Source organism: Kwoniella bestiolae, chromosome 2, assembly GCF_000512585.2.
Source record: "Kwoniella bestiolae CBS 10118 chromosome 2, complete sequence".
NCBI lineage: Eukaryota > Fungi > Basidiomycota > Tremellomycetes > Tremellales > Cryptococcaceae > Kwoniella > Kwoniella bestiolae.
The window spans coordinates 3,707,078-3,733,578 of record NC_089242.1 but is presented as its reverse complement, the minus strand read 5'-3'; the positions used below and the strand labels follow the sequence as shown (position 1 = coordinate 3,733,578).

The 26,501-nt window shown below is 47.7% G+C and overlaps 9 protein-coding genes across 9 annotated transcripts; 2 read left to right on the top strand and 7 right to left on the bottom strand.

Annotated features, from left to right (window-relative positions):
• Positions 1 to 479: 479 nt before the first annotated feature.
• On the top strand, positions 480 to 7,897 carry I302_104544 (uncharacterized protein; the record flags this gene model as incomplete). Its single annotated transcript, XM_019189899.2, has 20 exons — positions 480 to 2,342; positions 2,417 to 3,247; positions 3,381 to 3,682; positions 3,763 to 3,826; positions 3,922 to 4,227; positions 4,374 to 4,658; positions 4,774 to 4,900; positions 4,960 to 5,042; positions 5,100 to 5,402; positions 5,514 to 5,628; positions 5,694 to 5,857; positions 5,925 to 6,089; positions 6,145 to 6,359; positions 6,461 to 6,606; positions 6,681 to 6,702; positions 6,758 to 6,934; positions 6,994 to 7,041; positions 7,110 to 7,217; positions 7,311 to 7,428; positions 7,496 to 7,897. The coding sequence occupies 20 exons, from the start codon at positions 480 to 482 to the stop codon at positions 7,895 to 7,897; spliced, it is 5,844 nt and encodes a 1,947-aa protein (XP_019049461.2).
• A 218-nt stretch (positions 7,898 to 8,115) lies between these two features.
• Positions 8,116 to 11,931, bottom strand: I302_104543 (uncharacterized protein; the record flags this gene model as incomplete). The annotated part of the gene is made up of 5 exons (XM_019189897.1): positions 8,116 to 9,081; positions 9,146 to 9,266; positions 9,331 to 9,463; positions 9,539 to 9,823; positions 9,903 to 11,931. The coding sequence occupies 5 exons, from the start codon at positions 11,929 to 11,931 to the stop codon at positions 8,116 to 8,118; spliced, it is 3,534 nt and encodes a 1,177-aa protein (XP_019049459.1).
• An 87-nt stretch (positions 11,932 to 12,018) lies between these two features.
• Positions 12,019 to 16,424, bottom strand: I302_104542 (uncharacterized protein; the record flags this gene model as incomplete). Its single annotated transcript, XM_065869902.1, has 2 exons — positions 12,019 to 15,387; positions 15,456 to 16,424. The coding sequence occupies 2 exons, from the start codon at positions 16,422 to 16,424 to the stop codon at positions 12,019 to 12,021; spliced, it is 4,338 nt and encodes a 1,445-aa protein (XP_065725974.1).
• Positions 16,425 to 17,265: 841 nt separating this feature from the next.
• Positions 17,266 to 18,835, top strand: I302_104541 (uncharacterized protein; the record flags this gene model as incomplete). Its single annotated transcript, XM_019189895.1, has 4 exons — positions 17,266 to 17,652; positions 17,778 to 18,186; positions 18,308 to 18,597; positions 18,665 to 18,835. The coding sequence occupies 4 exons, from the start codon at positions 17,266 to 17,268 to the stop codon at positions 18,833 to 18,835; spliced, it is 1,257 nt and encodes a 418-aa protein (XP_019049457.1).
• A 383-nt stretch (positions 18,836 to 19,218) lies between these two features.
• I302_104540 (uncharacterized protein) lies at positions 19,219 to 20,382 on the bottom strand (the record flags this gene model as incomplete). The annotated part of the gene is made up of 5 exons (XM_019189894.1): positions 19,219 to 19,296; positions 19,460 to 19,910; positions 19,985 to 20,043; positions 20,121 to 20,147; positions 20,236 to 20,382. 5 exons carry the CDS (start codon positions 20,380 to 20,382, stop codon positions 19,219 to 19,221), a joined length of 762 nt encoding a protein of 253 aa, XP_019049456.1.
• A 347-nt stretch (positions 20,383 to 20,729) lies between these two features.
• Positions 20,730 to 23,502, bottom strand: I302_104539 (uncharacterized protein; the record flags this gene model as incomplete). The annotated part of the gene is made up of 17 exons (XM_065869901.1): positions 20,730 to 21,009; positions 21,072 to 21,166; positions 21,248 to 21,330; positions 21,405 to 21,501; positions 21,564 to 21,650; positions 21,703 to 21,719; positions 21,777 to 21,867; positions 21,926 to 22,117; positions 22,205 to 22,323; positions 22,401 to 22,545; positions 22,657 to 22,716; positions 22,770 to 22,812; positions 22,867 to 22,912; positions 22,984 to 23,088; positions 23,158 to 23,206; positions 23,254 to 23,326; positions 23,372 to 23,502. The coding sequence occupies 17 exons, from the start codon at positions 23,500 to 23,502 to the stop codon at positions 20,730 to 20,732; spliced, it is 1,713 nt and encodes a 570-aa protein (XP_065725973.1).
• A 307-nt stretch (positions 23,503 to 23,809) lies between these two features.
• On the bottom strand, positions 23,810 to 24,399 carry I302_104538 (uncharacterized protein; the record flags this gene model as incomplete). Its single annotated transcript, XM_019189892.1, has 3 exons — positions 23,810 to 23,924; positions 24,008 to 24,165; positions 24,247 to 24,399. The coding sequence occupies 3 exons, from the start codon at positions 24,397 to 24,399 to the stop codon at positions 23,810 to 23,812; spliced, it is 426 nt and encodes a 141-aa protein (XP_019049454.1).
• Positions 24,400 to 24,867: 468 nt separating this feature from the next.
• On the bottom strand, positions 24,868 to 25,462 carry I302_104537 (uncharacterized protein; the record flags this gene model as incomplete). The annotated part of the gene is made up of 3 exons (XM_019189891.1): positions 24,868 to 24,982; positions 25,073 to 25,230; positions 25,310 to 25,462. 3 exons carry the CDS (start codon positions 25,460 to 25,462, stop codon positions 24,868 to 24,870), a joined length of 426 nt encoding a protein of 141 aa, XP_019049453.1.
• A 624-nt stretch (positions 25,463 to 26,086) lies between these two features.
• Positions 26,087 to 26,302, bottom strand: I302_104536 (uncharacterized protein; the record flags this gene model as incomplete). Its single annotated transcript, XM_065869900.1, has 1 exon — positions 26,087 to 26,302. The coding sequence occupies one exon, from the start codon at positions 26,300 to 26,302 to the stop codon at positions 26,087 to 26,089; it is 216 nt and encodes a 71-aa protein (XP_065725972.1).
• Positions 26,303 to 26,501: the final 199 nt, after the last annotated feature.

Here is a 26,501-nt window from a genome sequence, read left to right as displayed (position 1 = left end):
CTATCTCAATCTCGTAACAACAACATCCACCCATGCACCCAATGCGGGGTACAGTAATTAATATATATCATCGAGTGCTACATGACATATATAACACTCTTGGCTACTAGTCATAAATACAATTAATTTACCAACATACGATATCAGCAGTACATCTGTATCGCAGGATCATCTTATTGGCCCTCTTCAACAGCTACTTCTCGCATGACCGGAAGAAAAAGGATCGACACCACGCCGTAGACCGCTCATCTTTACCTAACGCAGACAACTCACTTTGTCTGCCTCTTCCCCCTTGACACCTTCGGTGGCCGACATCATCATCAACATCATCATCGCTTCAATCAATCAATCTTCAGCAATACAATTCCTCCGCTCCGATACATGCGCTTACAGAAAACGATCGATAGCTTAATTGACTACACACATCAGTCACTCCTTCAACACCTACTCTCATTTTAAAAGATAAACACCCTTCCACCATGTCCCAATTACCCTCCACCCCTTCCTACTCCGCCTTAAGAGCACCATCATCACCCACAACACCAAACAGAAGACATGGTCTTGTATCTCCCCCTCTACCTCCAGGAGCATCACTGCCATACGGAGCGATGCCAGATCAGATACAGCCCAAAGCAGATGGGTACAATCTAGCGCCCTCATTACCACGTTTGCCAAGTGGTGGCCTGAGTGAATTCGGCTATACCGACCATCCTTCTTCTCGTCCTGTCACCCCTTCCAACTCTGGATCAATAGGTAGAAGACCTCTACCCGCTCAGCCACCCGTTCCATCACTCCCTCCAAATCCATATCCAACCTATCGAACCCCTCCTTCAGCATCAACGAGCTCCTCAACGGGATCATTAGGCAGAAGAGCCCTTCCAACACCTCCTTCACAGCAAGGAACCACCTCTTCCACACTACCACCTCCTAGACCAGGTGGAGCGAGAGCACTACCAACTGTGCCAGGTTCAAGCTTGAGCTCACAGAGGAATAGAACGGTATCTACACCTTCTTTCGTTGCCACAGCAGATGCCCCTCCTCCCCCTCCACCGCCAAGGCCTACCCAACCGTACTCCTCAGCCTCGTACATCTCTTCCCCTCCTCTTCCACCGCCTCCTCGTCAGGCAACCCAATCGACACCACCGATCTCTCGTCATCCCTCAGGCAGAGTAGATACGACCCCCGAAGATCGATATAAATCTTCATCAACGTCTGGTCATTCCGAACAATTCACCTCTTCTCCTGGTCCATCCCGCTCGTCCTCCCAATCTCATTCGACCGCCCACTCTTCCTCAAATTACACCTCATTTGCAAGTGTCTCTAGAAACCCTTCGCAATCTACCCAAGCATCCAGTATCGACACTCGGCCAACTAGCACGTATAGTCACGACGATTCTTGGTTACCCATCTTAGAGAGATTCGGAGATCTTAGCACAGTGGATGAGCAAAGTGGATCAGGAAGAGAATCAATCGATGGATTAGCTCCACCAGCTGTCTTGGTGGACGGGTCAAGTGGTCGTGGAACACCAACTCAGGATGATTGGTTTAGTGGGCCCCCTAATCTACCGTTTGCCGAGGAAGGAAGAAGTAATAGGAACAGAGCGGCTAGCGCGGCTACGATTGGACCAGGTGGTGAAGCTTTCCCTACGACACCAAAAGGAGATGACAAGCGATTTGAGAAACATGGTGGAATACTGGGTGGACCATTCCAGCAGGACCGACCTTCCTCATCGCGGCATGGATCTACGACGGATATGCAGCATTCGGCCGTACCGGCAGATGAGGAGGGAACGTGGAGTAGTAACGATACTGTACCTGCTGGGATACATCGAGAAGGCTCAAACCGAAGTGGAACGACAGATTACAGTATAACAGCGAACGATGCGGACGTCCAGTCCGTGTCTGCTCTCGGTTCAACATCCAACTCCAACTCTTCTGGGAATATAGCAGGTAACACCCCACAGAGACAATCGTCCGTTCATTCATCTTTGCATCCCGCCTCGACATCTTCCAGAAATACTCGTCGATCATTCGAGTTATCGCCATCGTGGCAGGAACAGACTCAGCAGCCTGCTAATTGGGTAGAAAGGAAATTGCAGATTCATCAAAGTCATCGAGAACAATTCGACGAAGATGGAGAACCGAGTGACTTGTATGATGATGAGGATGATGAAGGATGGGATGAAGAGGAGGAAGAGGAGATGGACGTGAATGAGATAAGATTCTTTCAACCTGCTTTCATCAGTGAGATGGCCTTGCAGCTCCGGGATAAGGTAGAAAGGGGTAGACATATCAAAGCTGGGATTGCTTGGGTTGGAAGTTTCACTGGGAAAGATATCGTTGTGAGTAATTTTGTCGTCTGTTTACCTACAGTCTTGTGAGTTGCAGCATGCTGAATGGGAGATATTACGCACAGACAACAATACAAAACCTCCTTCCTCCCCATACTCGAGCTTCTCCGACCGATCGCCGTTTCGCTCATGCTACCGCCTTATCGCTACAAAATCAACTATGGTTTGTAGAAGTGGACTGGGATATCAAACCGCTTCGAGATTCTTCCGACGACGTATTCAGGTTCATGGGTGAAATGGAAGGTATGGGTTCAGGTGGAGATGCCATCACTACAGAACTACCGAAAGGGTTGATGTCAATGGCTACCCGATGTTATTCACCAAGTTGTACAGGTGATAATCGATGTTATGCCCCTCGATGTCCGTACAAGACCAACCCCAACACGTTCCTGGAGAAGATCGATACGACTGCCCTACCTACTCCGTCATCATCAAGTATTCGATACGGTATCGAAGGAGACTGGAAGGAAGATGTTGATCCGATCCTCCTCCATGATCTGTCGTCCGAACAAATCGCAAGACAATCCATCATTCGTCAGGCATATCAATCGGAGATAGCGTACGAAGCGGATCTGAACGCCATGGAGACGTTATTCATCGAGGGTGTCAGAGATTCAAACCCACCAATTATTAAGGATGAATATAGGAGAGAACAGTTCATCCATGAAGTGTTTAATAATGCCTTGGAACTAAGAGAGGCATGCCGAAGGTTGATAGAAGAATTCACGATTAGAATGAGAGAACAGCCGATCATCTTCTTCGTGGGGGATCTGTTCTTGCAGGCTGCTACGGAGTTTAGGAATATCTATCCTGAGTATACGGGGAAATTACCTCAGGCGGAATTGGCGTTGACGAAGGAGATGGATGAAAATCCGGAATTCAGGTTGTTTGTTGAGGTAGGTGTGACTCATCTTCTCTGAATATCCTATTCCATATCCCGTCCTGAGTATACGAGTCACAGCGCCTTTTACAAGTAATAAGGGGATGTGCCAAAAGTAGGTCACTGATGTTGGACTTTGGATATCACAGCGAATCGTCCGTGAAAACGATCGTCGGCGAGATATCAAATACCTCATAACCCGCCCTTCAACCCAGTTGCAACGATACCCTGCTGTCATCGAAGGTATACTAAATGCTACGGGACAGGATGACCCTGATAGGGAATTCTTGTATCAAGCATTACAATCTATCCAGAACCTTTCTAGTCTGTCGCAGTTGAAGTTGTTCCATGCGAGTAAAGGACGCGGTCCGGCTGGGAAGTTGCAATGGTACGACTTGGTTCCTGAGGAGCAGAGGGCGGGGATTGAGAAGAAGGAGCAGAAGAGGCAGATGTGAGTTGGCGCTCGGCTCTTCCTTCTCAGTCGATGACATGGAGGAAGTGGGCTGATATATTCTGTTTGTTGTTGAACAGGCAAATTTGGGAACTTATACAGGGTGAGATGGAGTATGTAGCTGATCTAGAGACGATCGAGACTGTAAGTGTATTTAACACCGGTCATCATATCCATAGTATCGAGTTATGTTTAAGCAGATAAGACAAGATTAGCTGATGGGTGAGGTGGAATCATAGTTATTCGTGAACGGCTTGAGATTAGCAGACCCAGCAGTAATAGACCGTAATCGCCTTGACGTATTCCTCGACGAGGCATTCCACAATTATCGATCCCTCCTTGAAGTCCATTCGAAATTATTGGAGAACCTTCAATTCAGACAGCTGGAACAACACCCTCATTTTGGGATGATATCGGATTTGATCTTTGATGCGGCGTTGAACTGGCAGGAGGCTTATATGGAGTATGTCACGCATTATCCTATTGCTAAAGCTAAGGTGCAGGAGGAGGAGGCGAGGAACTCTAAATTTGCGGGGTTCTTGCAGGTACGTCTGGTCTACTCCTCTTTCATCTGATCCTCATCAATCATGCTATTTCGCGCCAGAGGGAGGATGGATTCTGAATGATTGACAGAATGGAACGGGAGGATATCATGTTGGCGGAGATCGAAGCTGACCTTGCATCGTTATAGACATGCCTCAAAGACCCCTCTGCAAACCGACAAGACGTCTACCACTTCATCAATCGACCCATCCCCAGATTACTCCGATACAACCTCCTCCTAGCGGATATTCTGAAATCCCTGAAAGAAGTTGGACCACCGGATCATCCGGATATCGAACAGATACCTCAAGTGATGGAGGTGATCACTGATCTGGGTAAAGCGACGCAGAAGGGTGTGGCGGTGAATGAAAGTAAGGTGGAACTTTGGGGGTTCCAGCATACGCTTGATGGGAGTAGGTTCTGGCCTAGGATGGTGAGTTGACCAGTTGACATCTCTTATCCTATCCTCATAAGTAAAATGCCACTTCCTCCCGCAATATATCCAAATGAACGAGCGCGCGCTGACCTACCACCCTTGCCTGATATAGGTCAAAGATCTCGATCTTGCCAACCCGATGCGAGAGCTCATACATAAAGGTCGAGTATTCAGACAACCTGAGGGATCCATTGGAGGCAGTTGGACTGAACTCATCGTACTGTTATTTGACCATTATCGTGAGTTGAATTGTTACGTTCAGCGCCTCATTATTCAACTTACACAATACCTGTTATAGTCGTACTGGCCAAGCCTGAAAGAGCTTCACGATCGTCTAGGAAAGACCATCATAGACAAGTCCGATACATCATCAACCGGAGGGTGAGCTATTTCATCGTTCATGTTCAAACCCGGATGTAGCTAACGGACGAAATGTAGCCCATACCCCTCGAACTCCTCTCACTGGGTAATTTCTCTGATGCCCCCCGACAACGAAACACCGGTCGATTATTCGGTGTCGGCGGTGGAGGCAATTCCGATGCCAACACTGAAGATGCAGTCACCACTTCGAACGATAGGGATAATCGAACGGTATACCCATTCAGTATTTCGTTTATTGGTCAAGGTCAATTAGGTGGGGCGTACACTCTCTGGGCGGATTCTGCTGCTGCTAGGGATGATTGGAAAGAGAAGTTGAACCATGCTAAGGTGTTGAGAATGGAGGTTAACGATGCTGGAAAAGTGGGTTGTTTTTGACTGCTTCTACCTGTCTTTATCTGGGACATACAGCAGCCGCCCTGGTTCTATGATGAAGCTCATAACGGGATGATGGGCTAATAATTGCATGTCCAGGTATTCGAGATGATTCCATTGAGTACGAATACTTTCTACATGGCTCCGAACTATGCTGTGCCGAAAGATAAGGAAGATAAATATACAGGACGAGTCACCTGTAGTTGTCCATTCAGTGGGTCTCTAATATCTCCGGTAATCGTTTACTGGACATGACTGATGGAATTTTGATCATCGCAGCTACATCGGATCAACGTAAATTGGTTGCGATAGGGTGCCAAGATGGAGTATGGATTGGTGTCCGCGGTGATTCACCATCACTGAGAAAGGTTCTGCATATCAAGGCTGTCACCAATGTTGCTGTATTGGAGGAATTTGGAATGTTCCTTGTTCTATCTGAGAAGGTAAGCTCGCACAGATGCCATATCCTTTTGTACGTTCGCTCGAAGCTGATCTAGTCTTTCGTTATAGGTCCTCTTCGCATATCACCTCGAAGCACTTGTACCCACTGGTAATCACCGAAATCAATTCAAGACTGCACCTGAAAGAATCACAATGCCCCGAGAAGAAATTACATACTTCACAGTGGGTAAATTAGATGGTAGAACTCTGGTAATCACAATGAAGAGAGAGACGGTAAGCTATCCACATTACTGGTACCAGCGATCCAGCTAACGTGAACTCCTGATAGACGAACTCGTTGTTCAAAATCCTTGAGCCCGTATTGAACAGATCGGGGGAGGATCCAAGACAACGTAGACCATTTGGATTCCTCGGTAAAGGATCAGATTGGTTCAGGCCTTACAAATCGTTCTACCTCCCTGCTGAAGTGTTTGGATTACACTTCTTGAAGCAAAAGTTGGTCATTGTGTGCTCTAGGGGATTCGAGATTATGGATCTTGCCGAGTGAGTATGACGATTTTCACCCTGTAACATCATTTTTAATCGTACGACCATCTCATTCGCTGGTGGACCAAGCTGATTTTTTAATGTTCAACGTAACACAGTCTGAAAGGAGGAAGTATCCCAATGTTCGATCCTGCTAAAGTGAGGGAGAAGCCCTCGTTAGCTGATCTGGAGAAGAAATGCCTCGCTGCGAAACCTATGGGAATGTTCAGATCTACTGAAACTGAGTTCTTACTTTGTTACGATTGTGAGTCTAAGCTTTCCTACCTTCTGCGTTCACAAACATGAGAAGAAAGCTGAATGGTCCCGTTACTCGCACAGCATTCGGCATCTACGTTGATCGGTAAGCCTTAGACCCTTCTTCATTGAAACGCGGCTGACCAACTGGATCTCGATAGACACGGTGAACCCAATCGAGACTGTCGAGCTATCGAATGGGAAGGTCGACCCGACAGTATCGCCTTCCACCCGCCTTACCTCTTACTTATCTCCGCGCCTTTCATCGAGATCAGACACATAGATACTGCCAAGCTGTTACAGATTTATACGGGAAGCGATCTTCGTCTGACTTGGGAGTGAGTAGCTATCTCTGTCGAGAGGTCCGAGCGAAGATAGCTGATGAGTATATGGGTAGTGGTTCTGGTGGTCATAGACATCAACCTATCGATAATCCCGGAAAGAAGTGAGCTATACGGTTCTCGATTTTGCTAGATCAGAGGGAAAGAAAGCTAATTGTGTTTTTGCGTTTAGTGGATATGGAGAAGAGACCAAGATACAGGAGCCTCAAATACATATCTGTCAGAGAGCTCAGGACATGAGACCACTAGGAAGGGGATTGCAAGGTGTAGGACAGCATGTGTGCGTACTATCATACCTCCCTCAGTTTATCAGCTATCTGGATCGTGACACCATTCCTACAGGGACGTAGCTGACGGTATGATATGTATTCAGATTCGAGCTCAGCCCTACATTACTACTCAATAATCCCCTGATGAACCCTTTCAATACTCATGATTCGAACTATCTCCCCCCACCTCCACTTACAAGCCATGCAACCCCTCAGATCAGAGTAAGTCCTCTACATTGAGACTGAGTCCCACTGGATAATGCTGATCTGTGTGTTATTGGATATATAGCAAGCTAGACCTCCATCCATCATGACCACCGATTCTGCAGATTACGCCCAACCGGTATATAACCAAGCAGGAGGGTACAACAATGGATATAGGGATAGTGGATATGGTATTCAACCGAATGGCTATAACAATGTCAACGGTTATCCTCAAAATTCATACAGTCCCAACCCTAATGCTGCTGGAGGGTATGGATATGGGAATTCCCCTCAAGGATATGGGGGATACGAAAGAAGAGAGAGTGGGAATAGCTATTCCACGAGTGGGTATAGCGGTAATGCCAACGGAGGTGGAGCAGGAGCAGGGTTCGTAAGGAGGGAAAGTGCGAATAGTAATACCACGAGTGGATATAGTGCGAATAGCGGAGCGGGGTATGGGAATGATTATTACGATCATACTAGGTAGAGTAAATTCCATGGTGTATTTTGGGATTTGGGAGTTTTTTGGTAAAGTTGTATACTGAAGTTATACCTTGGTATGAAATTGTATGGACTGGATGTACTTTGGACTGGTATGATATTATAGATGCATGTAGTATCTGCAAGGTAACAACGTATCAACAGACATAAGATACATTATTATAAGGATGATACCGTTAGGACACAAGGGCATTCCCACTCCAATCAAATATAATCACGTCGTTTCCTCCTATCTCGTGTAATATCAGGAACAGCCAACACCCTATTATACAGCACATCCTCTGCTCTCTTCACCTGTTCCTCACTCGCCTCGTGTTTATCGCCCCTACCGGTCGAATCTAGCTCATCCCTCCATTCGTGCTTCACAGGTTGTGGTCCACTATCAGCCTGCGCCAATAACTCCCCAGCGGCGTTATCAGACGCCGTAGTAGAAGTTTCGACGGAAGTTTGAGAATACCTCGAAGGACTGGATTGGTCCATCCCACTTTCGCCAGTGTATGGCGTAGAAGGCGCCGAATCGCTAGGTGGATGTGGCAGCGGAGCGGTGTAGGGGATAGTAGCTGAGAAGCTCGATGAGGTGGAATTGGATCGAATTCGGGGTCGTCTCTTCCAGCTTGATCCGCCTGATAGGAAGTTTTGCGTAGTTTGAGGGAGTTTCATATCGTGCATTTTACCATCATGTGGCGAGGGGGCGATGATGGGTTCAGGTTTAGGCCGGGACTTCTTCGAGCTTTCTCTCTCGGTATCACCATGTCGTGATTTGGAAGAAGGGTGGAGCTTATGAGTGATCTTGCTCATTAGATGGGACAGAGAGCTCGGAGGCTCCTCGATGGGAGTATGTGAGCGGGGCATCGGTGAGGATGTAGAGGATATTGGATATAGTTTGGATGAGTCAGGGGTAGGTGTGGACGGGATAGGGATATTCTCTGGTTTTATGGTTGGGTTTGGAGATTTAACTTCCTTATGTCTGACGTCAACGTCAACATGGTCTTCCCTCCTCTTTCCTTTGTCCTTCTTGACGTCCTTTCTCACCATTGTACCTATACTCGTCATATCGCTTTTGGCAGCTTCGTCATCCGGTGGCGCAGGTAGGCTGAGTCGTCCGCTCTTGATCTCAACTTTGGCTTCTTCCACTTCTGCCTGATGGTCTGATGAGAATAGTGCCAGAACCTAGGTTATCGATCAGATCAACACTGTATTCAAATCGGAGCTACGTAGAAGTCAGGTAACATACCTTATCCAGTGTACCGATTAATCCTTCCGTCCTCTTCTTCTCCTCGATTTGTTTTGTTTGCTCCTTGGATCTCTGGATGATCGCCAGTTGCTTCCGGATAGCAAGGACAGTATGGATGATCCTACACAGTATGAACCTATCAGTCATTGATGTTCCAAGGATGAAACACCGATTATCATTCTCACACTTTCACTCCCAATCCTTCTTTCTTCCATTCATTCGCCACTTCCTTCAAAGTGGCTATCATACCTGGCGTGAGGTACTCTGTAAACTCGACCAGGTGATTGACTATACTTTGTACAGTAACACTCTCCAGCACTGTCGTAAATTTTTAGAAAAACGCATGTAAGTCCTACATTTCGTTTCAATAGTAGCACCGTAACAGAGACTTACCTTGTGAGCCCTTTTCAACAGCTTTCTCAACTTGCACCACGCCATCTTCACTCATCTTCCCTTCTTTCCTCCTCACCACGAGATCCTCCACATACGATCTGACGACCGCCACATGTTCCCCAAATTCATCAATCATACTCGCACCGTTCTCACCGACCACCTCCTTCAGCGAGAGAAGTACGTCTTTCTGCATCACCAGCCCCACGATCAGGTGTTGGACAACCTCGGTAATGGGGCTGGGAGATGGTGATTTGTCGAGCGACTTGAGGATCCTATTGGCAAGGGCTACGCAAGACAGTGTCCGACTAATCAGCCCTTTCATTGCATGAGATAATGTACACATCAAACAATCGCTGGAGCTTACCAATACAGTTTGCTAGAGAGATCAAAGTCTTCGACCACGTGATATCCCCTACCTCTGGCTGAACCGGTGAGATCTTCCTGTCAGCGGTTCGAGCAGGTGATTTTGGCGGAGTAGGCGGCGCAGGAGACGATTTGCGTGATAATTTGAGAGGAGCCCACGCTTCATGTGCATCACTCGTTATTGGTACTTCCTGCTCTTCAGAAGATGAATGGCGGTCACCCTCGCCATCCTCTGTCGCTCTTGATTGGGGCTTATACGCCGTCTCACCTCGTTCAAGAGGAGCTTGTAAGATCGCTCCCCTCACTTCATCAGGTGTTACGCCTCGATCGTTTCCTCTCGATGCGTTCTGCTCGTGCAACTCCTTCTCGAGGCTGTTCACGATCTCGCGCTGTCTCAGTGCTGTTGCCTCTCTCTTCTGTCGCTCTTCACGCGATACCCCCTCTTCCTGTGCGCCTTTCTTGAGCGCCGCGTATGTCTCTACTGCTTGCGTCAACAGGGTCGCCTTATCGGTGACCTTCGTTGGACTGGTCGCAGCGGTCTTCGTCGATTCAGCTATCTCAAAAGCAGAGGGTGCTGCAAGTTCTTTAAATTTTGCTTTGATGCCTTCTATTCTTTTCGTGTACTTCTCCCTGTCTGGTGCAGTAATAATCCCAGATTTCAGCCGATGTGCCAATTGACTATATTCAGCTTTATACGCTTTCGCCTTCTTATCGCGCGCATCATCATTATCGGGGACATGTCTCTGTTGGCGGTCTTCATCTCCTGCAAGCGGTTCTTTGGTCGGCTCTGATATTGGGGAACCAACTGCTGGCCGGTCTTTATGACCCACCACCTCATTAGTATCTTCTTCCTCTTCTCTCCTCTCCTGCGGCTTTCCCGACTGTTGGGCCTCCTGTGCGGCTCTCAGGTCTTGTTGAGCATTATCGGACTTGCCCTTAGCCACTTTGACCTTCTCCCTCGCCTTTCCCTTCTCTTCTTCAGTCATATCAGGCTTAGTCACATACTCTTTCAAAGCCTTATCCCAATCTTCCGTAGCTTTCGTATGGGTTTCATCGAGATTTTGTATATTCTTCTCGGCACTATTCGTCTTATCTTGGTTAGTCTCCTGCGCTGTTGGTATCTCAGCCTTGCCGATCTTGTGGAGCTCTTGCTGGGTCCGTTTGATCGGCTGCTCCAGGAAGATCAATTTCTCCTTCGTCTTCTTTTTATCGTCCACTCCCAGATCTTTGGTCTTGTAGACTTTCATGATCTCGGCATATTGACTTCTCAACTTCTTCAGCTCGACTTCATCTCTCTGCTTGCTACTATCAGCAGCCTCTTTCGGTCTGTCAATCACCTCGGTCTGCGGTCTGTCTTCTCGAGGAGTCTGCTCATGAGGATTCTCAGGATTCTCACCCTTCTTGACAAGGGCCTCAAGAGTCGTGGTAGCTTGTTTCAACTTTTCTTCACGCCTCTTCATTTGTTCTTTCGCTTTTCTCTTATCTCCTTCCCCTAGATTCGGGCTCTTATAGGCTTTGACAGCTTCGCGATATTGTGACTGATACTGCGTAACCTGCACTTCGATTTCCTCCTTCCTCGACTCTTTAGCACTCCACTTATGAACAGCTGACTCTGCTGATTCTGACAACGGATCCTTCGCATGTTCATCCCGTGTTGTGTCCTCAGTCTTTGCAGCAGACGACGAGGCCTTGGGATCCTCGACGGCTTGCATGGCGTCTTTCAATTTCATCTCTGCCCTTCTCACGGCCTCCTTGGATTTCTTCCTTTGATCTTCAGATACACCGGGAGACTTGTACGCCTGGATAGCATCGTGATATTGCTGCTTGTGTCTGTTGACCGCTTTCTCCTGAACTTCGAGGCCTTGCTCAGGCGCCACCGACCTACCCTCTTGGGGTTCTTTGGGCTGATCGATAAAATATGAGCCCTTCTCATCGACCTGTCTGTCGTCGATTTTGCCTTCGTTTGTCTTCTTCTGGTCAGTAATTTCGTTTCCTTCCGATATTCCTTCATCCTGTGTGGATTGCTTCATATCCGTCAAATCGATCCCTGTATCAGTACTGCCCTCTTTTGTCACTTCTTTTTGACCTGCAGGACGGCCCGTGGTGCCCTTTTTTCTTTAAATATCTTCAAGGGCTTTCATCGCCTCTCTGAGTTTGACTTGTGTGACTTGAATAAGCTCTTTGACTTCTTTCCTTTGTTGGTCCGACAATCCTTCAGATTTATACCTTTTCACAGCATCTCTGTGGCGAGCCTGGTATTTCTGAACAGTCTTTTCCATTTCCCCAAGTTTCTGATCATGTGCATCAGCGGACGCTTCGCCGGAGCGCACCTCCACATGACCCTCTGTGTGATGTTTGTGCCCCTCAGAAGTCTTTCCTTCTGGTCTGTCAATTGGACCCTCACCGGCTTGCTCAGTTTGACCCTGACTCTGAAGAGAGGCAAGCGCTTCGGTGGCTTCCTTCAATTTGCCCTCGACTACTTTAAGGCTCTCTTTAGCTTCTCTCCTCTTCTCGTCTGGTAGATCATCCTGTTTGTATACCTTCAAGGCCTGCTTGTGCTGAGCTTGGTACCTTTCAATCGTCTCTTCTAGCTTCTTCGATCTCACATCAGCATTCTGGGTCGAAGTGTCATTGAAAGACATCCCAGCGGATTCGATGTTTTCCGTTTCCTTGTGCCTGTTTTGTTCCATCAAACCCTCACCTTTGTTTTCATCTGACACGGCATTCTCTTCGACTTTGACTGGACTTTTAACCATTGTACTTTCTAAAGCTTGCACAGCTTCTTTCAGCTTCGCCTCTGCCCTCTTCACGCTCAACCTCGCTTCTTCCTTCTTGTCATCTGATAAATCATCTTGCTTGTACACTTTGACAGCTTCTTGATATCTGAGCCGATACTTCTCGACGATCTCTTTAAGCTCTTTGATCCCATTGTCACCGGCCTGTCCAGTAGCGCTCTCTTGTTTTTGCTCCTCTATGTCCTTCTTGGTGGACTCCTTCTCCTCCTCACCGTCAACCTTCCCAGCCCGCTCGTTGAGTTCGCCCTTCTTCTCCTTCCGAAGCGCCTCGAGTGATTGGACCGCTTCTTTCAACTTCCCTTCGGCTCTCTTGATCTCCTCCCTGAGCTTTGCCTTCTTCTCTTCGGGAAGATTGGGCTGTCTGTACGCCTTAACAACTTCTCTGTGGCGGATCTGATATTTGTTGACGAGTTCTTCACGCTCGTTTTGCTTCTTGTGTCTAGGGTCGGAACCCTTTTGTGTTTGATCTTCAGCTTTGGATACATCTTTGATCTCGGGGTAATTGGACATGTTGACATCATCTGTCAATCCAGCGCCATCATTTCGCCACAGCGCTTCTCCTGTATCTGACTTCCCGTCAACAGGTTCTTTTGACTGGTTCTGAACAGCTTTCAAAGCTTGCATAGCCTCTTTAAGCTTCCCTTCGGCTCTTCGCACTTCCTCTCTAGCTTTTTCTTTCTGTTCCTCGGTCAGTCCCTCAGATTCGTAAATCTTCACGGCATCTTTGTGTCTTAGCTGATACTTGTTGACTAGTAGCTCGATATCCTCCTGTTGGCTGGTACCGCCGCCCTCGACTTCGTCGTGCTCTGTCCTTTGTGAAGGTGAAGAGGGTATTTCACAGACCTTTCTTTGCTTTCCAGCTCCGTCTCCTAATCCCTGGCCGCGAGTGTCCTTCCCGTGTTCTACTTTGGACAGCTCTCTGCCAACTTCTGCATTCTGTTTATCCACATTCAATTTTGCCGTTTGAGCCGTAGTATCACCAGTCCCAGCGGTCCTGCTATTACCCTTGATATCCTTCCTGGCCTGATCCAAAACTTGGATACTCTCCTTCAGCCTCCCCTCGGCCTTCTTCACCTCATCCCTGGCGGCTTTCCGCTTCTCTTCGCTCAGACCTTCTGCCTTGTACATCTTCATAGCATGTTTGTACCGTATTTGACACTTCTCAACAGCCTCTTGAAGCTCCTTGATCCTTTGGGTCTCCTCCGAAGCATCTTGGATACCTGGTTGCTCGTCGGGTCTCCCCTTTCTTTCTTCCTCCAAAGCTGATATTTGCTGTGCTGGTGAATCGGATTTTCGAATTGGCCTTTCTTCATTTTCGTTCTCTTTGGCCTGGTCTTCCTCCAGCTCATCAGTTTGTCCAGCTGACATTTCCAGCTTTCTCAACTCTCTGAGCGCTTCGTCAAGCTTCGCTTGGTTGACTTTGATCCTTTCCTTGAGATCATTCTTCTGCTCGCTTGAGATCCCTTCTTTGGTATAAGCTCTCTTGTACTGAGCTAAGCGAGATTGAAATTTGTTGATTGTCGCATCGAGATGCGCTTTCTCCTGCCGATCGTCTGGTACAGGATTCATTGAGCTGCTGGGAGGAACTGAATTTTCCTGTGTGACCTCTTCCGTAGCTTGCTCGTCAACTAGACCGTTTTCCCTCTTGAAAACAGCTGCGTCCGTCTCCTCTTCTCGCGCTTTCTTGTCTTTGGACAGAACATTCTTTTCATTTCGCTGATCGTTCATGGCTGAATCGTCCTTGCTTTCTCCCTTAGAGGGCTCTGTGGATATCTCATATTCTTTCAGAGCTTGAGTGGCCTCTCTTAATTTGCCTTCCGTCCTCTTAACCCTTTCTTTGGCATTTTCTCGCTCTCCTTCTGACAGACCAGGGCTCTTGTACACTTTGATCGCTTCAGCATATTTCGCTTTATACTGCTTGACGAGGAGCTTGAGTCGTTCTCTCGCTTCTTCCTTCGCCATGTCTGTGGAATCTGGCTCGACGGTAGGAGATGGGACGACCGCATCTTCCTCACCCTTCTCAGATGGTTTCACCGCTCCATCCTTCGGAGAAGGCGATGGGTCTTTAATTTCTTCCTTGATAGGCTCCTGATCATCTTTACTTTTCTCGCTTCCCCCCACAGTAGGATCGACACTGACCTCTTGTTTCCAATTTTGCGTCTCATCTTTGGTGGATCTCCTGCTTTCACTTACACTCTCGATCTGGGAGGATCTCCTAATTTCTCGTTCCACAGAATCGCACGTCTCGGCTTTATGTTTCCTCACCTCTCTCATAGGTCCTGATCTCAGCACTGGTTGTGTATCTCGAGATCTCACCTCCCGGCTTTTCGAAGGAGATGGACGTTCGTTATGGCAATTCTTTACTGTAGGCGGCGGATCTATGGGAGTAATAGCCTGAGGGTGATGAGCAGGTACATACGATACAGGTATACTGATATTTTGAGTCTGAGGGTATAAAGGTGGTGAAACTGGATAATAGGGATGGATAGGCCATCCAGGCGGTTGACACCATCTTTGAGCTTCTGAAGTAGGGACGGGGTAGAATGGCATCGGAGGAGCTGTATGGGGTGAATGACAGTGGGGACATTGCGCAGGACTTTCAGGATGAGGGTGATAGTAATGTTGCGCTGCACCCTGTGACTGAGCGGTGGTCTGAGAGAATTCATTCATTCCTGGAGGAGCGGTCTGGGGCTATGATGCGATGAAGCACGTCAGCTTAACTGTTGATACACTGCAGAAGCAATTGGGAGAAGACATGCCTCGTCTGCTTGGGGTTGATCTACCAGAAGGCTTCGAGGTCTGGCAAACCTATCTGCGATGGGTGTTCTGGAAATCATGATCGCCTCTCCATCATTGCCTTTAGGGATAGGCGGGACAGGTGGGACGTCATGAGAGGCCAATGACTTCTTGTTCAATTTGATTGATCGGAGTGATTTCAGAGATCGCTTTTTGGATAACGAGGATGCACTGGATTTGAGTCGTAGGAGGATATCAGAAGGTTTGGATTGTTCTGACCTCTCCTTCCGTACTGGAGATGGAGACGTAGGGGGTTCTGCGTAGTCGTCGAGTGTGGTATCGGTGATTATAGTTTTGGGTTTCGCTTTGGCTTTGGGTCTGGGCCTTCTTATAGGCGTGGGTGGGCGAGATGAGGATATCTCGTTTTGAGGGGTTCCAGTATCGGGTGGACTAGGTGGAGATGCTTCTTCTCGTTGGTGCTCGTGCTCCCTCTCAGCGTGTTCGAGCTCTTTCTGCTCATCAGTATATCTCTTGAGCATCATAAAGACCTCTTCTGAGATCCCAGCGCCATTCCCATCAGTATCAATCATCGGTTCATGGTTCCTGGCGGTCGGAAGAGTAAGCGAGTCTCTAACTCCTTCGCCCAAATTATTAGTCAAGCCCCTAGCTTTCTGACCAGACTGCAGCTCCCCAGCATAGATTCGTACCCTCTTCTTGGGTGTTAGGGAATTATCAGTATCGAAAGCTGGATCAGCTTCTGCCGCTTCGACGGGAGTGGAATGTTTCACCTCCTCGTTAGTTGGTCTGTTCCTGTCGTTTCTCAGGAAGCTTCTACTTCGAGCTCTTCGATGGGAGTCGCTTCCGCTAGGCTTTGCAGGAGAGAACAAGGACCTGAAGGAGAATTTGGGTCTGATCTTTTGAGTAACGGGGGAAGGGGGCGGGGTGAGCTCTTCTCCTGAAGAGGAGGAGTCGACACCTGGTGGAGCGAACATGGTGTATTCGGCCTCTGTCAAAGATCTTTCTGAACGGACAGGATCAGAGTGGGTGAGAGAGAATTACCAACTCAATGAGAAGTAAATACTTGAGATACCGTGTATATTTTTTATCGTGATGTATAACGATGCGGGACTTGAATGTCTTGTTCCTTATAAACCGCTTTACCTCGGTCACAAGCATCGCTATGACAGTGGTAGAGGTCGAGTCGAGAGGTGATAATCGAGTTGATCCTTTCTACGCATGATCTATGATCAACCTTTGATACGTCTATCGCCATAAAGGACAGAAATGCGTTTGAACGTTTTTGAGGTCGCAGGGCGATGGTGATTTACGTAAACGCAATGCTTGGCGCTTGGCGCTGCCCTTGAGCCCCGATGTCTTGCTCTCTACGCCTGTGATTGTGCATTGTCAAGTCGATGAGATGATATCATATGTACACTGAATGATCATGTACAAGGAGTTGAGATACTCATATCGAGCGAGATGATCGAATCTGTAGATGCGCGGGTCATCCTTTCACTCCTCCAGCTCATCATCGGCGGCGGCGGCGGAATTAACGGGAGTTGTGCATGTGTTATAGCACGGACTCCAGGTTTTCGGGGATAAGTTGAGCTCCCAATCCTTCCATCCTGCCTGTCAGGGCCAATCGGATCCAGCCGAGAGGATGACGAGCTCACTCATAAGGGTCTCACCCAATGAACATGGTGTTTTTATCAGATAGCAAAAAATAAAGAACAATTCCATCTTACATACATGATATATAACTCACGGCATAGAACTCCTTCAACACTTCGTTCCATCCTGTAGATATTCCATACCATCGAACTGCAGATCAAGATGCTAGGCAAACTCACCTCCTTCCTCTCATCCTCCGAGCCCCTACCCTCCTCGCACACCGCCCCACGACGAGCAGATACCTACGTCACCTTATCGAAAGACCTACAAAAAGATAAAGTCCCCGTTTCAGAGACAGACTGCGCATCATGCTCGAACCCCTGTGCAGATGGGGAGGCAAGCGGAAACGGGGCAGGTACAATAGCAGAAGTGATATATGATGGGAAGTCTTATGAGGAATATGTACTAGAGAAATACGGGGAATTGGGTGAATTGCCGAAAGGATTCGATATGGATTGGGAGACTGAGCTGCCAGATTCATCGAAAGGTGGGAAGGGGAGGATAGTGGTGATCAGTACTGGGAAAAGCGATTGGGAGAGGGATCATGTGGTGGGTCATTGTTTATTCCGTATAGACATATTGCCTTGTCAACTTGAATCTTTTGTTTTGTGTCTACAAGCGATTTATTCCAGTTCATGGGGTGATGGCTAACTAGTCTATGGGTACTATATTAGGACGAGAAAGGTTCCCTAGCCCACCACCTAGACAAAGCCATCTCCTCAGCCCCATCCATCAAAGAGCAGAATACCGACAACAAAGCGAAAAACACTTTATCATACATCTCTCCTTCCGCATTTCCCGCCCCCTCCCAACCACTCTCTCACCCAATCTCCATCCCGCCATCTCTTTACTCGTCATCGCTCATCTCGCAATCGGACGATCCATCCGATCAGACTGTCCTGGTATTCCCAGACTGGAAGGTGGTACATGAGATCGATAATTCCCTTCAAGGTGCCAAAGAGCTGTACGATCATCAACTATCTGGTGAATTGGGTAGAGCGGGCAGGAAGGGTGTCGAGGAGGATGACGAGTACGCTAGAAGGAGGAGCTGGGTGTTACCTTATCGAGCGGTGGTCTTGCTTTGTGAGTGCGACGACGAATTCAACCTCACTCCTTACGGGCATCGCATCCATCCCACCCATGTGACTATGCTACAACCAGAGTCCCACTCAAAGGTGCGACTCGTGCTGACCAATCCAACCAGGCTCGCACAAACGCCGTGACAAACGATGCCACATCGCCGCCCCACTCCTCCGATCGGCTCTCCACACCGTCCTGTCAAAACACGATATAGAGATCGACGAAGATGGTTCTTCCCTTACTCATCTGGATGGACCTCCACTGGAGGAGATCGAGGGATCAGATAAAGAGAGGGAAGAGGAAGTGGGCAAGCGGATAGAGGGGATCGAAGGTGTTCAAGGGGGCGAGGGTGGACAGGTGGGGATATTCAATATTAATCATTTGGGAGGACATCGATATGCTGGGGTGATGATTGTGAGTATCCACACACGAGTAGTTATCACACGGCATGTCATTGAGGCTGACGTCCTGATTTTGACAGATCCTGTTCCCCTCAGGAGCGTACATCTCCTACGGCCGAGTCACACCGCAGGAGATCCCTAGGGTGGTTGAAGATACGATCCTGCAAGGGAAGATCGTCCCGGGGTTATTGAGGAATGCCGTGGGTGTCCAGAGGGAGGTTGATGGCGGTAAAGGGTTTTTGACTTGGTAGATTCCTTTCGAAGGAGATAGGGAGGGGATGATGTAGCATTCAAGCATCTGGGAATTGTATCTACATAGATTGATATAGAAAGACGGTATGAATCCGGTATTCGATCAATGTCGACCAATCTGCTTGCTCTGCGAGAAAGACCTTTCTGGCAGTAGAATAGAATCTCCCTGCGTGAGCTGTTTTCGGTTGTCGATAAGATAGATACATATACACGGTGTGGTCTAGTGATTTATATACATGCTACAGATAATCAGACTTGACACATTCCACAAGTCATCGAGGCATGAACATGATATATGATACGGAGTACGGTACACGATAATCAAAAGCGTCTATATTAGAGGAAATTCAAGAGTAAAAGTGTCCAAGGACCCGAGGTGATCCTATTCGTCCTTCTTGGACTGTAAATTCCTGTATTCCTCCTCAATGACCCTAATGAAATCTTGAGCAGTATGACCGTCCTATAACGATATGCAAATACTCGTCAGCAATCGTGACTACTATGTGTAGATTCATATAGGGGATAATAAGAGATCACGCCACTCGTAGCACGTAGCTCAACGGACATCAAAATGGTGAGATTGAACAGGAGAAAAGAGTGAGACGTGTAAAGAAGAAACTCACATCGCACCCCCTCCAAACTCCACTATCCACCACGCACCTCCTCCTCCCCCCGCTCCTGATCGTAGAGGAAATATCAATCGTACAGCTCGTCGTAACGTTCCTGTCATACGTCTCCTTGATATTCTTCCGCAACAGCTTTTTCGCCTCTTTACCCAATCTCTTCAATTCCTCCTCTACATCCCCGGTGGTAGTGGAATTATGTTTTATTCGTTCGATACACTTCCCCACGCCCGATTGATCCCAATCTACTCCAACAGTCTTAGCGCACTTTTTCACCGAGTCTAGATACCCTATAGATCCGGGGAAATCCGAGGGGTAATTCTGGCATTGGACTATGGCGTATGCCTTATCCACTGGAAGGTGGTTGTAGAGACATAGTTGTTGGGCGTTGCCTATGCATTCGAGGGTGCCGTGTTTGCATGTTACTCCTAGTGGGGCGGAGGCGTTGAGTCTGGAGGGAAATGGGTAAGCCTACCAGTATAACAATCACATAACCCTGAGAGTGTTCCCTTATGGCCGACTCACTTCCCTATGTATCCTACGTCAAGGTTGATCTTATCTAGTATACCTTCCTTTTGAATCACCTAGACACCATAATCGCATCTTAGCACAAGGTATATCTGGAGGGGTGGTTGAGGAGACAAGCAGGAGTATGACTTACCCCTTCAAACACATTCTCGCATAACCTCTATCAGTTCATAATCGCATCAGCACAGCCATATCTTCATCGTCATTCCCTTATATCCAATAAATTGCAATAAGACTGTATCGCTCACCGCATCCGGACATCTCGACATGACATATAAAGAGACATTGACTTTATCTCCTTGGTACTCATCCTGCACCCCGAAGGGCTGTTGGAGGGGAGAAGGGATGGAGGCAGCCAAGCCAGCTAGAAGGGGAAGTACAAGGACAGATCGCATGTTTGCTTGGTTCCTGTTGATGCTCTGACTGTATTTGCTTGTTATATATGTTGATATATGGATGCGATGTATACCACTGCTCGCTATTCAACTACAGTACTCTTACTGTGAGTTGCAACTCCGTCTATTACGGGATCCTTTCGACCGAAGACGTCATTACACATCATCCTCATTCTAATCCGATGCTCACGTGACTTCCGATTTACCCTCCTGAGTTGAGCAAACATCAAGACTTCCTCCTCCCAATGTGCATCTTACAGCTTGCGTATTGATATACAACCGGAGCCTTCATTAAACACAATCACTAGAAGAATCACCCAATATCCCAAATATGCCAAATAGTTGCCCTACCCCTGATACTCCACCAGCCCCTCCAAAACCTGCATCATCTTCAATACCTTCTCCTCCTGCCACTCTCGACCTACCACCTGAACACCCACAGGTAGTCCATGCATCTTCTCAGCGTCGTATGCCCCATCTTTCCCATACACCCTCTTCTCGAGGATCCACGATCCCTGACTATCGTCAAGGAAATCGAGGGAATGAGTGTCTAGGTCCTTATTCACATGAGTCACGGGAAGTACTCCCACTGTAGAGTCGACGACGTTGAACAAGATGGTGGCGACCCTTTGGCATATAGTCAGTTTCCCTCTATACGTGAAGTATGAGAACACGTTGAGAGAACTCACGATAAAGGGGATAAGAGTTTCGTGGTACCGTGTTCTAGTGCAGGAACAGCTTGGACAGGACATAAGAGCATATCGAAGCCCTCATCTTCCCAGACCTATCGTCAATATATCAGCATTTTCATGGACATTAAAGAGCCGTCACATATGTGTGTTGTGAATCAAAAGCTGGTACATACCAATTTCCTGAAGGCATTAGCATATACATCTCTCCTCGCTGTAAATTGCCAAAGCTCCTGTACGCTCTTGGGTCGCGAAGTAGCTATTTCCAATTTGGCGCTCAGCCGAGTCTCTCCTCCATACTTTACTGCCTACACAGTGACTAATATCGCTTACCAAAGATTGAAGCAAACAAATGATCTTTCAAGAAATTATCAACCAGCCAAACCAGAGCGGAGTGCAACCATCCGGGAAGTTTCGATCCGAGCGTTACCTATCCATACCGACAGTCAGGATTAGACAAGGGAATGGATGAACCAAGAAGCAAGAGCTTACCAATCTCATTGAGCTTTCCATCGGGTCTGGGCCAATATTGCTCAAAAGTGATTTGTATCCCTCCGCCGACGTGAGACCGGCGAATATCTGAATCATTGAAAATCAGCCTTGTGGGTTCGAGGTTGGACAGCATACTCACTTTCAAAGCTTCCGCGACTATATCATATTGTCAGATGGCGTTCATTAGCATTAAAGGTCATCTTGACGACTTACTATCAGGAGGCTGGAATGCTACAACCTCGTGACCCGCTTCTCTCAGCTTCTTCACACATCCTTCTACTGCTCTTGCGCAAGCTGGACTGGTCTGTACACTCGCATCAGCTACTGCACTACGTCCCAATAGAGAAGGTGAGGGGTCATACCTTTATCAAATGATCCTGAGTCCAGTATCCCACTTTCAACTTCCTAGGCAACTCAACCTCCTTCCAAGGTAATGGAATCAACATCTCTCCCATGAATCCTAGATCTGCGACATCCGAGTGCACCAAATTCAGGATACTTCGCGAAGCAAAGATGAGATCATCCACGGTCCGACCCATCGGTCCTACCATGCCCTACAAGTGCTACATCTGTCAGCCATCATGACCTGAGGCGAAGGAGGCTTATGATTGCAGCTCGAGAAGCCATTCCATCCCACTCACCCTGATCCCTTCGAACCCTTGGACACTGTTTCTCTGGCCCAGTACGGGCCATCGTCCTCTGACTGGCTTAAGTCCGCAGATCCCACTATAATGAGCTGGTATACGAAGTGATCCGCCGACTAACGACATCGACGATTATCAGCAATACAGCCTTTTTTGAAGCCAAGATGAAAAGTAGGATGAGGGATGTACCCACTATCAGACCCCCATCCCATCGGTGTACCGTTCAACGCTATCAGGGCAGCCTCACCACCTGAACTCCCTCCACAAGTTCTCTCGGACGAATATGGGTTGGTAGTAGTGCCGAAGATGGGATTAGAACATTCGAAAGCGAGGAGGGTCTATGTAGTCATTGGTCAGAGCGTATCATGCGGTGGAAGGAAGTTGTGGATGGCGGTGTCTACTTGAGCAGTTCTCAAGATCAGGGTAACGATGGAGTGAAATGTGCTCACCTGGGGTACGTTGGTCTTGCAGAATGGTATTCCCCCTCCTCTTCTGAATAGCTTCACCAGCTAAAGTGCCGATCATCAGCCGTGAAACTCAGAAGGCGTGCAGATGGACTAACGATAGCCTCTTCCTCCTCCTTCTCAGTAGGCACGAAGCAGTGTCTACGGATCCATCATCAGAGAATGATCCAAGTAGACGAAAGTGTCATGGCTCACGGTGAACATCCAAGGGAAGAATCAACACCTAGAATATTGTACGTATCTAGATCACAATTTCTCGTTAGCACGTGAAAATTCAACGGTCTGGGGCAATGGAGTATGATCAGCACTTGCCTTTGAAGCTGGATGGTAGACCCCAGAATACACCTTCCGCTATTCCCGTAGCTGCATACTCTTTATCTAGCCTCCTTGCTTTCTCCAACGCTTCTCTAAAGACAACTATGTACGCATGTCAGCACAGGCTGGTCAGCAACGGTGATGACTTGGGGAGGAGGGATTACAACTCACCCTCAGTCAGGCAGTTGGTCTTCCTATGAGCCGCACAAGCTGCTCTGATCTACAATCACATCAGCTCGAACAGTTCCAAGGAAAGATAAGACTGACAAAAGCAATCATGACTCTTTCGGCTGTCCAACCTTCTGTCCTACTTTTCAAGTGTGCTACGATGTTCTCCGGACTACATTGCACATGTCAGAGAGAAGAGCTACACAGACGTACTTACCTGATATGCAGATACTCGTGATCCTCTGGATGTTCACTTAGCACTCCTAGTTCATCCTCCATCCCCTTTGTCAGACGCTCTCTCTCGTCCTGCTTCCTTTGCCCCGCTGATTGCGTTGTAGATGACACCATCTTGGTCAGTCCTGCCCTGATGATGTGATGATGTGATGATGATGGTAAAGAAGGACAAGAGTAAGAACGGAAAGAGCAAGGACGATGATGCGAATGATCCGAGTGGTACCCGAATGAACTCCGTCGGAAACTCCTGCTGTAGTAGTTGACACGTGGTTATCTCATTGCTACAAGGGCAGTTTCCTCTTATTCGAGTATGCCATTCCTCGCGGTAGGTGTACAATAGAATGGGTCGTCATACATCCACATGCATCTTGACCGTACAGAACATGCCTGATCATTGGGTATACACAGTACGGTAGCCCTCCTAGTCTTTGTTGGTGTCGTGAACATGCTGGATCAGTGCGGAATCGAAATACTCCTTGACTCGTTTGGTCCTGGGTTTTTCTGCATCATCATCGAAATCCATGATGATACAGACACTTAGAGTGTGATGCGCGTACCGTACTATCAGCGGGTTGTCTCGAAGGTCATCTAAGGCAGCAAAGGGAGAAGGTGCACTCACGGGTTCACGTAATGCTGGCCCGTCTTCTTCCCCACACCTTCGTTTCTCGTCTCACACACAGCTGTATTGCCAATCACCAAGAGACGCTCGATGACCTGGACGGGGGGAGCAGCGAAAAGGCTGTAGAAGGGGAGAACGGCTTTCTGATACTCTGATCTCTGCATTGCATCCCAAGTCAGCTCATGATGTGGCTTCGCTTCGAAGAGCATGCATCCAGAAAAGATGAGCGCACAACTCACACTGGTATAATGACCTGAAACAAAGGTGGACTTGTATCCTGGATTTCCGATGGTGAAATCCGCGTCTTCCCTGATATAGCTGAACATCTCCTCCATCTCATGCTTCCTTCCGTGTTCAAATATGTTTTCGACGTATTCTTTGGTGAGGGTCATGGTGAACGCTTATCAATAGTCTTTGTGATACTGCAAGTAAGAAGCGTGAGTCAAGTGCTGTACAGTATATATATATGAGGTTGAGATTGGATGCTGTGCTATGACCTACTACTATGACCGATGAAATCGATTCGAGGTCATTGCATCAGGAACCGCTAACTCGCGGAATAGACCAGTCCTCTTATGCACACTCTTTACTCGTGTCATGCATGAACAACCGACCTGATTATGCATAGCAGTCAATGGCATCGCAGACATCGTGACCGGTACGAAGGGACCGATGTGACCATGGAAACCATCATACAAGTGACTCTGAATGTGACAGAATGGAACGAACAGCATAAATTAGTGCCATCTATTTTATATTGAAGCAACCCATCATGATTCTGAATCTCACGAAACCCAGTCCCAGTCTGTCGGTACGTCTACCGAAAAGAGTCGTACTGATGTGTGCATGAACTCGTCTCGTTACAAGTTTTTATCGACAAACTCCTTCACCAAAGCCGAATCCATGTATTCTCTAATTCTTTTCACTTGTGGTTCACCAGAATCTGTCTCTTCAAATTCAAAGATATTACACCAGCTGCCAGAGCCGAAGCAACATATCAGTCCTGGTCGGTTCAAGGAATCAAGAGAGCAGGAATGTGCGGATGAAGAAAGGATGGGGACATACAATCCGACGAAATCTTTCTTATCTTTCGCTCCGATAGCTATACCTTTCATCTCCGCAACAGCCGTATTCCCAGCTACAGTCAGGTGTTCCAAGGTGAATTTGGCCCTTTCTTCGAAGATGGTGAACAGGGGAGTCACGGCGGCTTGGTACTCTGCTTTCTGCCATCATGCATGTCATGTTGTCGGTCAGCAGATGGTCAGTACGAAGAAGGTAATGTATTGTAAGATGCAAGCTCACACCATGATAGAGTCCAGATAATGGAGTGGACTTCACCACAGGATTGATGATCATCCATTCTACATCGTCACTGATATGAGCCATGAGGTTGGGCCAATCACCGTTGATTTGAAGTTGGATCAATTGCTGGACATAAGATTCTTTGACGGTCATGGTGCGTTGGTGACTTGTTGATGTTGGATCTTTCAGAACGTGATGGATTGCTTAGGTGAATGTATTGATAGGACCGAAGGGATTCAGGTTCTTATACCTTTTTCTTTTCACCGCTTAGAACAAAACTCACTAGCTTTAACAATACATCCTTACGGAGTAAGGATGCTATGACGCTTCGAAAGCCCCTCAGCCCGAAGGTCAAGACTCAGCATCGGGCTCACTTACGCGGCATTCCCCACTGACCGATATCGCCCATTTAGAGTACATCGATCTGCAGCAGCTAGCCAGATGTTTGACAGCTTTTGTGTCAGAGTGAGTGAGAGTACAGAAGTGTTATAGTATTTCAGGCACGCGCTCCTGCGCATGATTACTAAGCAAGTGGTATCTCAAGTGAAATCTGATTAGTCATGATAGAATGAACTATCGGGTATATCCTTCCTTCACTCATCATGATCACTCCACAAACAGAATTCGCTTGTTGAGGTCAGACAGATGAGAGAGGACTGTAACGAATGTAAGCAGACATTCGAATATCACTGGTGCAAATAACCTCGAAAGAAGTCTTTTGACTCTTTCTGCTAAACGCCCGCGGACCACGTGAGAGTACTATGTGAACAGCCTTTCTCAAAAACGATCCTTGCGCTTGAGATTGATACAGTAGATCCTCAAACAATCTGCGCAATGAACATTGGTGTAATTGCCCGAAGCGAAAGAGGATTTGGCCTCAGGGTTGACAACCATGGAAATCGCATCGTCATGGACGTAGCTGAACATCTCCGCTTGTTCGTTTCGTGCTGCATGTTCAAATATCTTCTGGACATGTTCCTTGGTGAGTGGCATAGTGACTGGTCGAGCATGTAAGTAATCGGATGTGAGACGAACGAACAGTTCAAGCAGATCGCTAACGCTATTTATACCAGTCCCTCGTGCTGACCGCTTGCTCAAGTTAGTCCAAAAGCTGTGATCACTTCCCGGACTGTCGGTGACGAGGGAAACAAGTGCTATCTCACACAGCCGAAATCCCACTAATGGATGGTCC